The sequence below is a fragment of the Ailuropoda melanoleuca genome, chromosome 8 (genome assembly GCF_002007445.2).
Source record: "Ailuropoda melanoleuca isolate Jingjing chromosome 8, ASM200744v2, whole genome shotgun sequence".
In the NCBI taxonomy this organism is placed as follows: Eukaryota; Metazoa; Chordata; class Mammalia; order Carnivora; family Ursidae; genus Ailuropoda; species Ailuropoda melanoleuca.
In genome coordinates this window covers 101,972,568-101,987,738 of record NC_048225.1, presented here as the reverse complement: position 1 = coordinate 101,987,738, position 15,171 = coordinate 101,972,568, and the positions used below count along the sequence as shown (strand labels likewise).

Below are 15,171 nucleotides of genomic sequence, written 5' to 3'. Positions count from 1 at the left end.
GGACATCATCCCACTCTGGGTCCAAGCTTCGGGGAGAAGATTTTCAAGGCAGAGAGTGGGTGAGGAAGGTCACCCAAGTAGAGGAAAGGAAGCTGATTCTTTGGGATTCACAGAGTCAGGAAACCCCAGGAATAGGCTTTGTCTCTGATGCTCAGGGACTGGGTAACAAGAAGTCCACAGTGTTGCCTGCTTTCTCTAGATTATTCTCCACCTAACCCAGTGTCCAGCACACAAAGGGTGAGCCAAATTGATTCTGATCCTTCTAAACTTCAAACCTGAGCCTCCTTGGCTGTGCCCCGGATGCCCCAGAACTCAGGGGACAGGGCGAGGAAGAGCCTTGACTCTGATAACTCCTCTCTCAAGAAAACAGCCCCACCTCTGGCTGCACCCCCACAGAGCTACTGGCGGCAGCAGAAAAAAGTTGAGGGACACACATGATACCTCACTGGTGCTTTATTATACAGAAGAATCCAAATATTTACATCTTGACAATTCTTACACTTCACACAGCTGGAGAGGGCATGGGCCTGGAACCCAGAAGTGATAGAGGGGATACAGGGTGGGTGGGAGAACTTGCTACACCAGAGCAGAGGTAGTTAGAGGAGATGGTGCCAGAAAAGATCAAGGATTCTAGCTATTTCCCATCATCCTCACTTTATTCAGGCCCAACCAATTGTTGGCAACTTTTCCTCCTTCCCCTCCCTCAATCCTTAAACCTTTTATTCTTCCTGGAAAAGGAAAGTTGGGAAGGAGGTTGAGGAACAAGAGGTGGGGAGAGGAAGGCAAAGAGATGGCCCAACCAGAGGCTCTGTTAAGCCATAGTCTTCAAATCTCAGCACTGAATTAAGGAGTTTCCTCTTGATGTGTACAGCGGTGCTTTAAAAACCATGGTCCACTATAGAAAGTTCTCTTCCACAAGCTGTTCTGAGAGGAGACTGTGGTTGGCACTGTTTGCCAAGGCACAACACATGGAGGCCAGGGCAGCACATCCCAGGTCAGCAGTTCCCAACGTTTCTACCACCACGGCCCTTTGGATGGATTCGTCCCCATGGGCACCATTTTGGAAGATTTCACATGCATTGCATTATTTGGTTTTTGCTTTTGTGTTTCATCAAAGACGTACAAAACTGTCATAACCTTCTACTGATTCTAATGGAGATAACCAAAAGACTTGCTAGAAAGTCAGTCAGAAACAAAGAAACTACTTCACCACCTTATTTTGGGTAAATGTACATCAACTAGGTTTTCTGAATAATGAAAACAGTTCGTGGCAAACACCTCCACTCCCTTCCTCCACACCTCTCCTCTGTCCAGAAGGGCCAGACTTGGCAAATGCCCAGGTCTGTAGGAGTAAATGATGAGATGACAGCGGTGCCACCCTAGAGCTTGCAGCCAAAGAACACTGGCACCCTTTTCACAGAAGAGGCCACCTGTAGGGGACTGTTCCCATGAGTCCTGGACCTCCAACACTTGGCCACTTCACTCCACATTCCACTCAACACTGGCTCCCTGGCTCCAAGGGGGAAAGGGATCACATGGGGTGGGGGTAGCTGTGAGGAGGGGCCCTGGTGACTTCCTAGAAGTCAAGCCTCCCAAAAATCACACCAACTTTGTCATCCCTGGGGCACCTCGGAGAACTCTCCCCATGACAGTCACCAGCTCCCAGTACCCGAAGCAGAGCAAACTCCTTCCATGAAAGGCTCTTGATCGGCCCTGGGACACAACCAATTGATAACTGAATTCCCCATCATCTAGTGAGCGCCTCCTCCGAGGCGAACCCTGTGCTAGGACCCTACGGTCCTTCTGTGATTACAAGGTCGGCACATTTAGCTTCAGAGCCAGTAAGAGTCCAGGCAACTTAGCTGGTCAAATGCAATTTAGAAATGTGCCAAGTTCCACTCACGGTCTCTGCCTCAGCCCTCCACCGCAGCCTAGGCAGCCTCGGGGACTTGCGTCAGAATTTGCACTGGGCACCGGGGGCAGCGGGGAGGCAGAAGAGAAGCTAAACTGCAGGCTAGGAAGGACCTTCTCAGAGTTGTCTTAGTAGTAGAGCCCCTTTTCTGTGCCTTGGATTCCCTTCTTGTGTCTTTAAGAACGTCCTAGCTCTCACCTCCTCAACCTGAGATAGAATGCGTGTGTACTTCGGGTGGGGAGCGCTAGAATGCTCAGAGGCACTTAGTAACCCATAAGGTAGGAAGGTTATGACCGGAGAGGCAGAAGCGTCATGCTTCTTTGGGGCCCCCAGGGATCCCAGATTCCTATAATGCTTCCTACAAAACAATACATACAATGCAAATATCCCCCCAGTTTGCTGGCCAGGAGCTCCCTGTCCCACAGAGAAGGCAGGACCTGGGATGCAAAGAAAGAACTTGCAAAGAAAGAAAGGCTTGCGGCAGGAGTTGGCAAGAGGCATACGGTGGAGAACCACAGGAAGGCAACTCAGAGCCAGAAGGAAGCCAGGCAGCCATAGACTTCCCTGTGCGTACCCCGCCAGGATCCGGGGATGCTCTCTCTTACTGAGGGCAGAAGTTTCATCGGTGGTTGGGCTTGGGGAAGAGGTGGGACCCACGTGGGATCCCCTAACCCCTGCCCCAATGTGGGGGGCCGAGGCTGGAACCACAAAGGTGGCCTCTTCCCCATCCTTCCCAGGGCAGAACAAGAGGGATGGGAAAGCAGAGACTGGAGAGTCTTCTCTGGTTGATGGAATCATCAACTTTACCCCAGGTGAAACTGCTACGATCAGGGTTTTCTAGGATCGGTGGCACCTTGTGATGTCACTGGGTAGCACGAGGTGGTGGAGAGGTGAGGGCCCTGGGAGAGAGCAGTGTTACATTCTGTGAGATGTTAACAGACAGCCCATGATAACCAACCAAACGAAAACCTGTTGTCAAATAATTTGGGGAAGTGGGTTAAACAAAGTTCAACAGACTTTACTGCTGCGGGAATTCTTGCGGCCTTTACTACACCAACATGCACCGTGAACCTCTAAGAAAGGGACAGAATCTGTAGCATATTCTAAAACTAATTTTAACAGAGTCTTCTTCATGGCATATCTCGAGATTAACAGGACACAGAACACATTTTGTGTCCAATCCGTGAGTCAAAGGGCAGATGCCCAAATGCCTTTGGCAGTGCCATTACAGGTCTTTCCCTGTGAGGTCCCCCTGCCCATTGTACCCTGATCCTTGACCTGCTCAGCCCCCCACCCCAATCATTGTTTAGTGCTTCCCTCATCCCTCATTTCCCTTAGGCAGACAAATGTCCAGATCTCTGGTCCACTGCTTCACACGTGACGGGGAAGAGGCCCAGAGGAAGGCCAAGGGGAACCTAGGCCAAGCAGCACACGCTGGTGATGGCCATGGGAGAGAGGAGACCAGTGGAGCCCAGTCCTGGGCCATCCTGCTGTGGATCACACTGTTGAGTTTTGGTTGAATTTATTTTACAAGCAGCCATCATTCATGGAGTGGGAGGAGAGGGGAGGGAGGAGAGGGGAGGGAAGAGATGGGAAAAAAGAGTGAGGAGGGACATTTATAAGTGTGAGGCAAAGGTGGAGCCAGAGGGCTGGAAGGCCCTGCCCACGGACAGGCCCCCACCTGCTGACATGGCTCCCTCTGCCCTGAGCAGCAGTTCTCCATCCATGGAGGGTGGTGGGTTCCCAAAGTGGGTGCTCTCTGGCTCTACAAAATGGCTGCCCTCCAACCTGGGGCCCCCCGGCTGCTGACAGGAGATGAGGGTCACTGAGGGGAAACCATAGGTCTCCAGCCCAGGGGGCCGCCCCGCCTCAGAAGCTTCCAGAATGAGATCCACATCAGAGAAGGCCACCAGGGCCTGGGTAGAATCGCAGGAGCTCTTCTCCAGCTCGCTGGCAGCGGCATAGGCCAGGGGCCCTGGGGTCCCTGTGCAGGGCCAGAGCCGCCGCAGGTCATCCCGGAAGTGGGGGTTGAAGAGCAGGTAGAGCAGCGGGTTGAGGCAGGCGGGCAGGGGTAGTACCACCAGAAGGACGGACTTGACGGCCTCCGGGGTGACAGGAAAGAGGCCCAGCATGGAGGCGAAGCTGAGGAAGGCCACGGGACAGTAGAGGAGCCCATCCGCAAAGATGAGCCAGGCCACGTGCCTCACCATGGCACAGTCCCACGCGGCCTCGAAGTCACCCCTCGGCAGGTCGCAGTAGAGTTTGATGTAGGCCCCAGCCACGACCAGGAAGCAGAAGGAGTTCATCATCACCAGGGCCACGGCGAAGCCCAGGGCAGCCGGCTGGCCCTCGGGTGGGGCATAGGGCAGGCAGAGCGGGGACGCCCCGTATTCTCCCACCGAGGCGAGGGGCAGGGCCGCGGCCAGCCCGGCCAGCATCAGGCAGCCCAGGGCCCCGGCTCGAACGCTGCTCAGGGACGGGGCCTTCCCGTAGGCCCGGACGCAGGAGACGGAGACGCTGCACTGCACGGCGGCCAGGGTGAGCAGCAGCACGGACGCCTCGGACCCGAGGACGGCCAGGAAGCCTGTGGCCTGGCAGCCCAGCCCCATCTCCCAGCGGGCTCCATACTGGGCGAACTGGCCAAAGGTCAGGGCGTCGACGGAGGCTAGGAGGCCACAGGAAATGCCAGTCAAGGTGTTGGCGCCCGCAATCGCACCTATGACAAACTTGACCGGGGGCAGGGCGCCGGGCCCGCCAGCAAAGACGCTCAGCAGCACGAGCCCGTTACAGAGCACGGACAGCAGCACGATGGCCCACACGGCCAGGCGGATGCCCCAGCTCTCAAAGAGGTGCTCGCAGGGCTTGAAGGGGCCTGCGGGAGAGAGGGTCAGACATTACCCCGGGGTCAGAGGCTGCTGGGCCTGGGTCCTGGGGATGCGGCCGGGGAGGCTGACACTGCCTCTGTCCTCAGAGAACTCCCAGGCTGACAGAGGCTGATCTGGTCTCTGAAAACTGTCAGGTGGGGTGGGGTGGGGTGGGGTGGGCGGCCGTGGGGACACACACAGCTCTTCTCCCAGGGAGCTGCAAATGGAGTGAACACTCACCCAATACGTGTAGAAACAGAAACACATAATAAACAAATTCGTACACAAAGTACATATTAATACAGCGCCAAGCCAGGCATTGAGGAAACGTTCAGCAAAGCAGTCTTTCCCAAGCAGCAGGATTTAGGAGAAAGGAAGGGACGAGGCGGCATAAAGGAGTGAAGGGGGCATCCGAACTGGGATACGCTGGGCTGGAGACACAGGGGCGTGAAGGGCTGCTCGGACGTGACCAGTCTGCATCCCAAGGCTCTGCTTCTCCCAGCCAGTGCCCAGGGATCCACTAAGGACCCCACTGTGGACGAGCGCTGGCCAGGTATTGTACCCAGCTGGCTCTCCCTTGCTCTGTGACGGGGAGACAGACCACAGTCAGTACTCACAGGGTCCATCAGTATTCGGGAAGAAAAGCATAATAAGTAAATGAAAATAAGGATGACTCTGGGTTTTTCCAACCTGGTTTTGTACAAATGGCTGAGATCGTGGTGTTTTCCATCTCTCCCTTCAGGTTCTGTCCTTAAATCACCCTGTAACTTTGGACATGTTATGTCTTCATTTCTTTTGGCTCCAGACTCCTGCTCTCCAATGTATTTCTAGTAGCTTGGGAATTTGAGAGGCTTTTGTGGGAACTATTTTTTAAACGTATTTTTTTTGACTACCATATAATAGAAGGTCATTGTAGAAAGTTTGGAAAATAGAACACGGAAAAATTAAAGCTGCTTATCTTCCCACCTCTCCGAAAGAACATACATATGTATGTATGTAATACATACATACATATATGTTTTTTAACTAAATCGGGATTTTCCGTATATAGTTTTTGTTCCCTTTTTTAAGTTAAAATTTTATTATGCACACTTTCTCACATCTTTATCTTCCTCCAAAACAAACGTTTTCCGTGGCTGCGTAGTAAATTCTAGCCCATATGGATGTACCATAATTTATTTGACCATTGGTACGATCTATTTTTAAAGCAAGTTCAAGTTGGACTTTGCCTTTCGGAGCCTCCTCTTTTACCTCATCACTGCTGATTATTGGTTTTCAGAGGTAAAATTTCTGTGGCAGCGTGAAGCATGTGGGTTTCCAAGTCAGGAAGAAACACCACCTGTTTCCTCCAGACCGCGTTGGTGTTCTTGTGCTGGGCTGGCACTAGAGGGCGTGCTGTAGCCACTGAGGGCTGCGAGCAGGTGTTGGCAGGCTGCAAGCACTGTTTTGGCTCAGAGAGAGCAAGGAGAAGGCCAAGGGGTGCGAACGAAAGAGAGATGTAAAACTGGAAAATGGAGGGGAGACAAAATAGAGATGCATGCCATTCACTGCTTTCTGTTCATTCCGAAGAGTTCCTGTCCTGGCCTAAGCAATGTGCCACTGCCTTCTGGGGGTGGCCTGCTAGCACGTTATACCCAGGGGAAGGGGCTTCTTCACTCTTAACACGTTAGGCTGCACTGCATCGAAGGGAAAGAGAATTCTCCTTCTCTCTTTACAGCAAGATTCAGGTGAGACTCTATAGGAGACTTTCTCAGCTATAAGGGCTGGACAGTCCTATAAGGAGTTATCCAGGGGTACTGTGGAGTTTTTCCATCCCGAGGAGTTTTAAGAAAAAGAGCAGAGAGGGATGGAGAAGGTGAGCTTTCGGAGGCCCATCTGGCTCTAGGATTCTGAGAGCCTTAGACTGAGGGAGCGCTCAGAAGCAGTGCCACACTCCACCCTGAACAATAGGGTCAAGACATCCTTTCCTGCTTTTCTCTTCAATGAGAGACACTTTCTCCTGGATGTTTAACTTCTCATTGGCCGATTTGTGAAGGTTGCTTTGACTCCCTCTCCCTGCTGTCACTCCTCCCCCACTGTGGTTCCAAACGGCCACCCAAGGGAAGAATTCCAGCTCCTTCCCTGGGAATCACCAGAAGAGGCTGTCTTCCCCCCAGAATGTTGGCTCTTAGGCAGAGAAGGTGCGAGAAGCATGGTTACAAACATGCCAGCCTGAACTGGCATCTCATCTAAATACTTGGGCCCTCCTTCCCCGGTCCTGCCCCGTCCCCACACCAAGGCACCCATCTCACCTGGAATGGGGCTACACTGGACACTGGGGCGTGGCTTTGCATCCTCCATCTCCAGCTGGAGCTCGTCCAGATCCAGGTCATCTGAGAGGTGAGACCAGAAAGTGGCTTGGGGCCCAGGTCTTGGTGACAGTCAAGTTCCACCTTCCTCCAAATGCCCACCTCTTTAAGCTGTCATCCCCAACTCAATCTGCTCGGCACGGGCCATCCCAACAGCACATCTGTTCTACCCTCAGGTATAAACATTCAGCCAGTTCCTATTATCCACATGCGGATTATTTGCATTGTCTGTTCTTTACAGCAAACTTTCATCTGAGACTTGCTCCTCTCGTCCTATAACTCAGCATGCTGTGTCCCCTCCAGGCAGCCTCGTTACCGTGCACGCTGCTTAGAGTTAAGGTAACAATGGGAGCCGGTAATCAAACAGTTCTCCACACTGGCCAGTCCCCCACTGTAATTCCCTGTCCAGTTGTGAACGCCATGCGCTAGGAAAAACATCTTCTTTTTATTTTTTTAAAAATATTTTTAAAATATTTTTAAATTTTGAGGGGCAGAGGGGCAGAGGGAGAGAGAGAGAGAATCTTAAGCAGGCTCCATGCCCAGCGTGGAGCCCGAAGTGGGATTCGATCCCAAGACCCTGAGATCACTGCCTGAGCCAAAATCAAGAGTCAGACACCTAATCAACAGAGCCACCCAGGCACCCCAGGAAGGACATCTTCTTAAGACAGAGTAGTGAGCGGGGCTGTATTCAGAGGAGGTAAGCCAGGGATAGTGAATGAATGGAAGCCATATGCTTGAGAAATGGGCAAAGACGCTAGGGGATTAACTCAGGCAAGGCAAGAGTAAGTGGGGAAACCATGGCCATCCGTCCTCAAGGAGCTGAGGTCCCATCAGGCATAAAGGAACTGTGCTCCCACATGCTGTGTTGTTGCAGGGGGTAGAATCAGGATGGCTGGTAGAAGGGGGCAAATTAACAATTTAAATGGAGACGTTTTCCTTCTTAGTAACACAAACGAGCTCCCAAGCTTAGAGCTGACCAACAGAGGGGTGGGCCTGAGGTCCAAGCGTGCTGCAGGCAAAGCCTGTCAAATGCAGGTGGGCAAGTGCAGAGGAACTCGGGGATGAACAAGACGGTCCTGCTCTCGGGGAGCTTAGGGGGACGGAAGTGGATCAAGCACTCAGGTCAGATGCACTGTGCCAACTAGCGGATTTACGTAACAGTGAGGGTTAAGGGTCTCTGAGCTCTTACTCTGTGCCAGGCTCTGCCCAGAGGGTCGTCATCTTCAGGTCTCATTAATCTTCCCAGCACCCTCACAAGGCAGGTGTCCTTTGAGACCATTTGACGGATGAGGACACTGAGGCTCATGGAAGTGAAGCGGCTTGCCCCGGGTCTCCCAGCTGGTGCACCACAGGGCGGAACTCCAACCCCCGTCTGTCTGACTACAGAGCCCAGGTATTCAACCGTTATGCTTTCCTGATTGGGGGGAGGGGAGGGGATGGTGGGGGCAGCTTTACAGATGCACGAGCTGGGCATAATTTGTCACCAGAGGGGCTGGAGCAGAAAGCCCCAGGTGTGAGAAAGGGCACTTCTATGCTGAGTGGGAGGCTGGACTAGATCAAATTTACCGATCCTTCCCATTCTAAGTCTAGACCCTGCAGTTCGGTTAGCCTGAGAAAATAGGATTAGAAAGATAAATCCAGGGGCGCCTGGGTGGCACAGCGGTTAAGCGTCTGCCTTCGGCTCAGGGCGTGATCCTGGCGTTCTGGGATCGCCCCACATCAGGCTCCTCTGCTATGAGCCTGCTTCTCCCTCTCCCACTCCCCCTGCTTGTGTTCCCTCTCTCGCTGGCTTTCTCTCTCTCTGTCAAATAAATAAATAAATAAAATCTAAAAAAAAAAAAGAAAGATAAATCCATTGTTAAAGAAACTCTGTAACTTCTTTGAATCAAGTGGGATTTTTTCCCTCCTCTTAGTCACTATTGTGATGTTTCTTACACCGGAGCTAGTGAACCACAGGGGTGTCAGGGATACCATGGGGATCCCTAAATTCTACAAGAATTTTGAAACGATCATCTCAAACATCTTATCATTTATAAAGACAAAACTCTTGCTTGCGGCAAAATTCATCATTGAAAGACTTTTTTAAGAATAAGACTTTGGGGGCGCCTGGGTGGCGTAGTCATTGGGCGTCTGCCTTCGGCTCAGGGCGTGATCCCAGCGTTCCGGGATCGAGCCCCACATCGGGCTCCTCCACTAGGAGCCTGCTTCTTCCTCTCCCCCTGCTTGTGTTCCCTCTCTTACTGCCTGTCTCTCTCTGTCTAATAAATAAATAAATAAATAAATAAATAAATAAATAAATAAATCTTAAAAAAAAAAAAAAAGAATAAGACTTCAGTTTCTCTAGTGAGACTGGGCAAGGTGTCTGAGGCCCTAAGTGGTACGAGAGACTTGCTTCTCTTCAGAAGGACACCTGTAACATTCCCCGGGCTTCAGAGACAGTGCCCTGTGGGCTCGCCCTCTACCGCACACAGGTGACTCTGTCGTGCTTGCCCCCATCTTTGACTCCTGTGGTTTGTTTCCTTCCTCCCCACTTAAAGGGTAAACCTACAGTTGGGCATTTTCCCAGGAGGCAGGAAGGCTCTGTGGAGCTGCCCTTGGCCCAGACACCATGAGGGCGGGCAGGAGGCCGAGGTGTGCCCACAGAGTCCTGGCATTTCCTCTCCTCTCTACCTTTCATTCCCTGCCCACCCCGGCTCTCCAGAATGGAGCTCAGCAATTCTTTGAAATCAGAATGCATGAATGAAACGCACGGGGTGAGGCCCGTGGACTCCGTCTGAGGCTGGAAAAGTCACAGCCAAGGTGTTAAGTAACCACTCTTCAAACGAGGAGGAAATCAAATCTGGCTGCATCCGAAGCTCCTGGCTTTCTTCCTCAAGGCTTATTAGCTCCCACAGGAAGTGGGGGGGCCTTCCCTAGCTCCCGTTACCGGCGGCAGGCAGCCCATGATTCTGACGCCCTGTGGCTCTCCAAGACCTAAGCCTGGTGGAAAGTTTCACCTTGAGGAAGGAAAGTTTCCATTCCTCCTTCCAGCTCCCTGAGGGAGTGTACAGCAGACAGACATCCGGGAATGTCCCCTGGGGATAGCTGTCTGCCGGCCCAGAGCCAGCCTGGCCACTGGGTTCCTCACGGGGTCCTCACGCCCTCCCCGGGGAGGGGTCTGGAGAGAGACCCCAAAAACCCCCTAACTGCTTGTGCAACACTGGCCTCCATAAACCGTGTCCTGGACTACACAAGAAACTCTGTAACTTCTTTGAATCAAGTGGGATTCCTCCACACGCACACCGGGAGGCCCCGTTCCCAGTAGTAAGAGTGGTTACACCAGTGAACACGCTTTGCCCTCTCCAGCCTGTGAGATATGTGATATCATTCTCGTTGTGCAGATCAAAAACAAAACAAAACAAAACAAGGCTCAGTAAGGTTAAATATCTTGTCCCAGGCAACTCAACTGGTAAAGGGTGTCGTTGGGTTTAGAACCCGGGTCTGTCTAGACCACCATAAGATGTTTTGCTTACATGTTTTGTTTTGATTTTTCTATTTAGCTTCTCCATGGACATATTGTGGAGAGACGGTTAGAAACTGAAAACAAAATCCAAATATGAGGGGTCCTTTTTGCTTCCTCCCAATTCTACCTGTGTTCTGTCACATGGGGTGAAGGCGAGGGGGGATGGAAGCCTCCTCTCTGCCCTTTATCTAAGACACCAGTTGACAGATGATCCCTTAGAGTCCCTTCAGCTGCCTACCTCCACCCTCCTTCCCTTTACCCCAACTGTTCTAGAAACAGACCCATGTGGCCCAAGACCCATGTGGCCCTTCTCAGCAAGGTCCTCTTGCACCTAGTGGCCTCTGAGGGGCAGGATGACTCGAACAGTGATAATCCCCACTCTGTTCCATTTGGCTCTAGGACATATAGCGAGGGACTTTTTTTTTTAGACAGATTTAATTTAATTGATTTAATTCAATCCTGCTTGGCTCAGGTGGATTAGAAAGTGGATGTCCTCTCTGCGAATGCCCTGAAGTTGAAGGGCCCGTGTAGCCAGGGGGCAGCTGGGGAGAAGGAACGTGTGAGCCACGAGGGCAGCGGTGTTCCGTAACATGCGGCTTGGGAAGCACCCTGGGAACCGCGAAGGGCTTAGCGAATATGGAAACATTACTACTGTCCTTGTCCATCCTCATCCCTTCTCCCCAAGCACCTCTGGTCTACGTCCTTGGAGAGATAAGGTGCAGAGGTCACCTCCCAGGTCACCCTTGGGGTTTCCCTCCACAGCTGTGCCAGAGCCCCTCTCAGGGTCCCCCAGGCCTCCTCCCTAACTTCCTCTCCACAGCCACCCACCCGCCCTGGCCAGGGCCCCCATCACTCACAGTGGTTCTCAGCTTGTCCAGCAAGAAGGCCCGGGGGCCTCTTCAGAGTGTCCTCCTCATCAAGGTGAACGTCCTCAGCCTCCCACTGCCCCGAGTCCTTGAAGAAGCTGGCACAGACGCCATAGGCACAGCACTGGTAAGCATAGGGCACCTCCAGGATCCTGGGGGTCGAGGGGCCACAGGGGTAAAATGAGCTGCTTTAGGAATGGCTAGGATGCCAACCCAGGGACCTGGCACTCCGCACCAGCCTTTCAACCCCAAAGCACCCCGATTACTGTGCAGGCAGCCCCCTGGGCTTTCTTTGTATGGATCTTACAGCCCGACTCCTGCCTCTGAAGGGCTCCAAGCATCTTCCAATCTTTTCCTCACTCATCTTGTGAATGAGATGGAGAGAAAAACTTTCCATGGTTTACGGAGCGCCCTCAGTAGGCTCAGCGTGGAGAGCCGCTCACCCAAGATCACACAGCACGCCAGCGCTCGGCTGCTCTCCCAGCAAGCAACTCTTCTTTTGTATTTCAGGGGCCGGGGACTCCCAGTGACTCTCGCATTACCCTCGCCCTCAGTTGGACCCACGCCCTGTCCCCCGGCCCCACCCCCAGGCACAGCAGAGCTGAACGTGTGCCCTTTGAGGGCGAGGGCAGATGCCCGCAGGCATCTCGTTGGCTGGCGGAGGAGGTGGCTTGGGCCACACAGGCTGTGCTGCTTCAGGCAGCAGGCCTGGATGTCATTAGCACTGGGGGCCAGCTGGGCTGCTCGTTTTCCGCTCCCCAGTGCCCTGGGCACAGGGGCCCAGACGCTGCCCAAGTGAGGACAGGCAGTCTGCGTGCACTGAAGGGGACAAGGAGCAAGGAGGTCCGGGGGGGCCTTCACATCATCTTACTCTTGCCCTCCCAGGAGGTCTCAGCGTCCCCTGGGGCTGCTGCTTGGGACGGAGAGAAACGCTGTGAAGGAGATGAGGAGGAAGGGGAGGCACGAGCCCTTCCCGCTCCGTAGTGGCCAAATCCTATGCCTCTGGGCCATCAGGTTTTTCTCAAGGTGAAGCCCTATGGCTTTCTCTCTGTCCCTCCATGGCCTCCCCAGCTACTCCGGGACAAACCTATCTAGGGGTAGGGGAAAGCCAGGCCCTCACCTCAGTTTTGGGAAACTGTCCTTGGAGAAGGCCTGGGATAGAGCCAGGTTCCCTTTGAGCTTGAGATGCATCAGGCCCCCAAGTCCAGCCAGGGGCAGTGCGGCCAGCTGGTTGTCTGTCAGGTCCCTAGGACAGTGCATGGTCAGGGTTATTGGCAGTCAGTGGGATGGCTGAGGGGGCAGGGCTGTGCTGAGGGTGTGACCAGGCTGCCTGGGATGGAAGCAAGAGGAGAGGAGCAGAGGACAGAAGATCAGCATAGAGAGACGAGAGCACTAAATGCTGGGGGAGGAAGGTGGTCAAGGGTTGCTAGAGGCACCACCCATAACTCACTCACTCACTCACTCACTCACTCACTCACTCATTCATTCACTCATTCATTCATCAAATATTGGAGGTCAACTATATACCAGGGACTGCTCTAAGGTAATGTCAAGCCATCCCAATTCGTAGGTCACAGAGTCCCTTAACCACAGCTCCTATGCCCAGGTCCCAGTCCTGTCCAAGAGTCCCTGTCCACCCCACGAGGGCATCTGCCATCTCGCTTGCCCCCATTTCCCTGCTTTTCTGACGACACGAGGGGCCAGAGTTGGGGATTGGACAGAGCTGGCCTCTGGCTACATGCAGGGGTTTGGTCATCCGTTCTGTTTTGCAGGGCTGGCTTTGTAGCCAGAGATGAGGACATGCACGGTCTTCTACTGGAGACACATTACAGGGAACCAGGGCTCCAAACCAAACACCAGGATCACAGACTGTGCGTCCTGGAAACAGCCTGGCCTGAAAGGCAGGAAACCTGGCGCTATCACCGACTCCCTGCATAACCAAGGGGAGTCACAAATCTGCCTGAGTTTCAATGTCCTCATCTTTCAAAGGGATAAAAATATCCACTCTACCTATCTGGCAGGAATAGAGCAAACAGGAGAGGTAAGACCGAGGTGCGAGTTTTACAAGGCTCCGGCCCAGAGCCCAGAGAGTGACAGACGGGAGGGGCGCCGTGAACTGCCTGGGAGGCTTGCGTTCTGGCCTTGCTTTGAGTGAGCTTCTCCCCCCGGGCCTGGAAGCCTCCCCTGTGAAGCGAGGGATTGGGCTGGGTGATCTCCCAAGGAGAGGCTGTAGTTAGCCCATGGAGTCTGGGTGTTAATCAGAAAAGGGTCCTACTGGGGTGGACACCAGTTGACAGATGATCCCTTAGAGTCCCTTCAGCTGCCTACCTCCACCCCCCTTCCCTTTACCCCAACTGTTCTAGAAACAGACCCATGTGGCCCAAGACCCATGTGGCCCTTTAGGACATGCAAGCAGGCAGTCAGCTCCCCCTTGGGTGGGAGCCCTTGTGCAATACACAACCTGCACCACAGTGTGTGGCAGTCCCATCAGACGCCCCTTCTAGCTCTGACCCAGTCATCATGCAGCCAGCAATGTATGCTCCCTGTTTGCATCCTATGTAATTTAGGGGACCTGGGATCCTCTGCCCACCCGGCAGAATGGCAGCCCTCTAGAGTTACTGCTCATGCAGGGGACTGCTGAGCTGAGACCCTGGCTCCCACATCTGTTGCCACTGTTTCAGGTTGTGAAGGAGTTTCAGGCTCGAACATCCTCTTTGTTGGTACATGTAGAGGCTGGGGGAGGGCCTGAGACAGGGGCACCAGGAGGGCTGAGGCAGCCAAAATGTTGCCAAACATTAGCAGAGGATGTTCCAGAGCTTGCAGGAGGCAGGCTTTCTGTTTATCAGGCCCCAGAGTCTGTCAAATGGACTGTCAGAATGATTGATTAGGCTGGAGGCCACCTCCCCGGGATGTGTGGTCAGACATTTATGCATGTCCCCACTCTCGGGTGGGCCCTCCTGCCCCCCTGGCCAGCCCACGGTCCTGACTGGTCTCTATCAAGTGGCATGAGCGTGCCGTGAGCACTTACAGCTTGACTAGCGAGCGCAGGGTCACAAAGGCCTCAGGGTGGATAGACCGGATGGCGTTCCAGCTCAGGTCCCTGTGGGCAGAGAGGGTATCACAGGTGGGACCAGTGACATGTGGAGGACTCATTGTTCCCATCCTGAGTTCTCGTCTTACTCCCCATCTGAGCCGCCCCCAGTAGCAGAACCCTCAGCCTTTTGGGGAAGGTACCTGCTACCAGGCTCCCAACTGAGCTGTGGCCACAGAAAAACGGATTTGGCAGACTGGCTTCAGAAGCCATCTGGAAGGGGAGGCATTTCTCCTCGTGTGTGTGAGCGTGTGTGTGTGTGTGTGTGTGTGTGTGTGTGTGCACTGGGGGCAGGGATACAGAGCAGGGAAGCTTTGTGCATACCACTGTCATGTATGCTATGGCTATGGAGCACGCCTGGGAGAGGGGCACGGGGGCCCCTATAGGGCCCACCCCTGGATGCTGCAGGATACTCACAGGGCTCGCAGGGAGCTCAGCTGGCTGAAGGTGTCAGCTCCAATTTCCCAGATGCGGTTGTGTTGGAGGCCGCTAGGGCAGCAAGAGAGACTGGATGAGCCAATAGGCTTAGACCCTGGCTCAGTTCCACACCCCCTGCACGCTAGGAGGAAGAAGGGAGAACCCCCCACT

General features: G+C 53.7%; 1 protein-coding gene across 1 annotated transcript in view; it reads right to left on the bottom strand.

Annotated features, from left to right (window-relative positions):
* Positions 1-491: 491 nt before the first annotated feature.
* LGR6 (leucine rich repeat containing G protein-coupled receptor 6) overlaps positions 492-15,171 on the bottom strand; it is a gene marked incomplete at its 5' end in the record, with an annotated part of 122,182 nt that continues 107,502 nt past the window's right edge. The window contains 6 exons of the mRNA XM_034667659.1: positions 492-4,784; positions 7,068-7,148; positions 11,484-11,644; positions 12,613-12,738; positions 14,521-14,592; positions 15,001-15,072. Of these exons, the coding sequence (XP_034523550.1) occupies positions 3,529-4,784; positions 7,068-7,148; positions 11,484-11,644; positions 12,613-12,738; positions 14,521-14,592; positions 15,001-15,072 (1,768 nt within the window). The remainder of the gene's footprint in view (positions 4,785-7,067; positions 7,149-11,483; positions 11,645-12,612; positions 12,739-14,520; positions 14,593-15,000; positions 15,073-15,171) is intronic.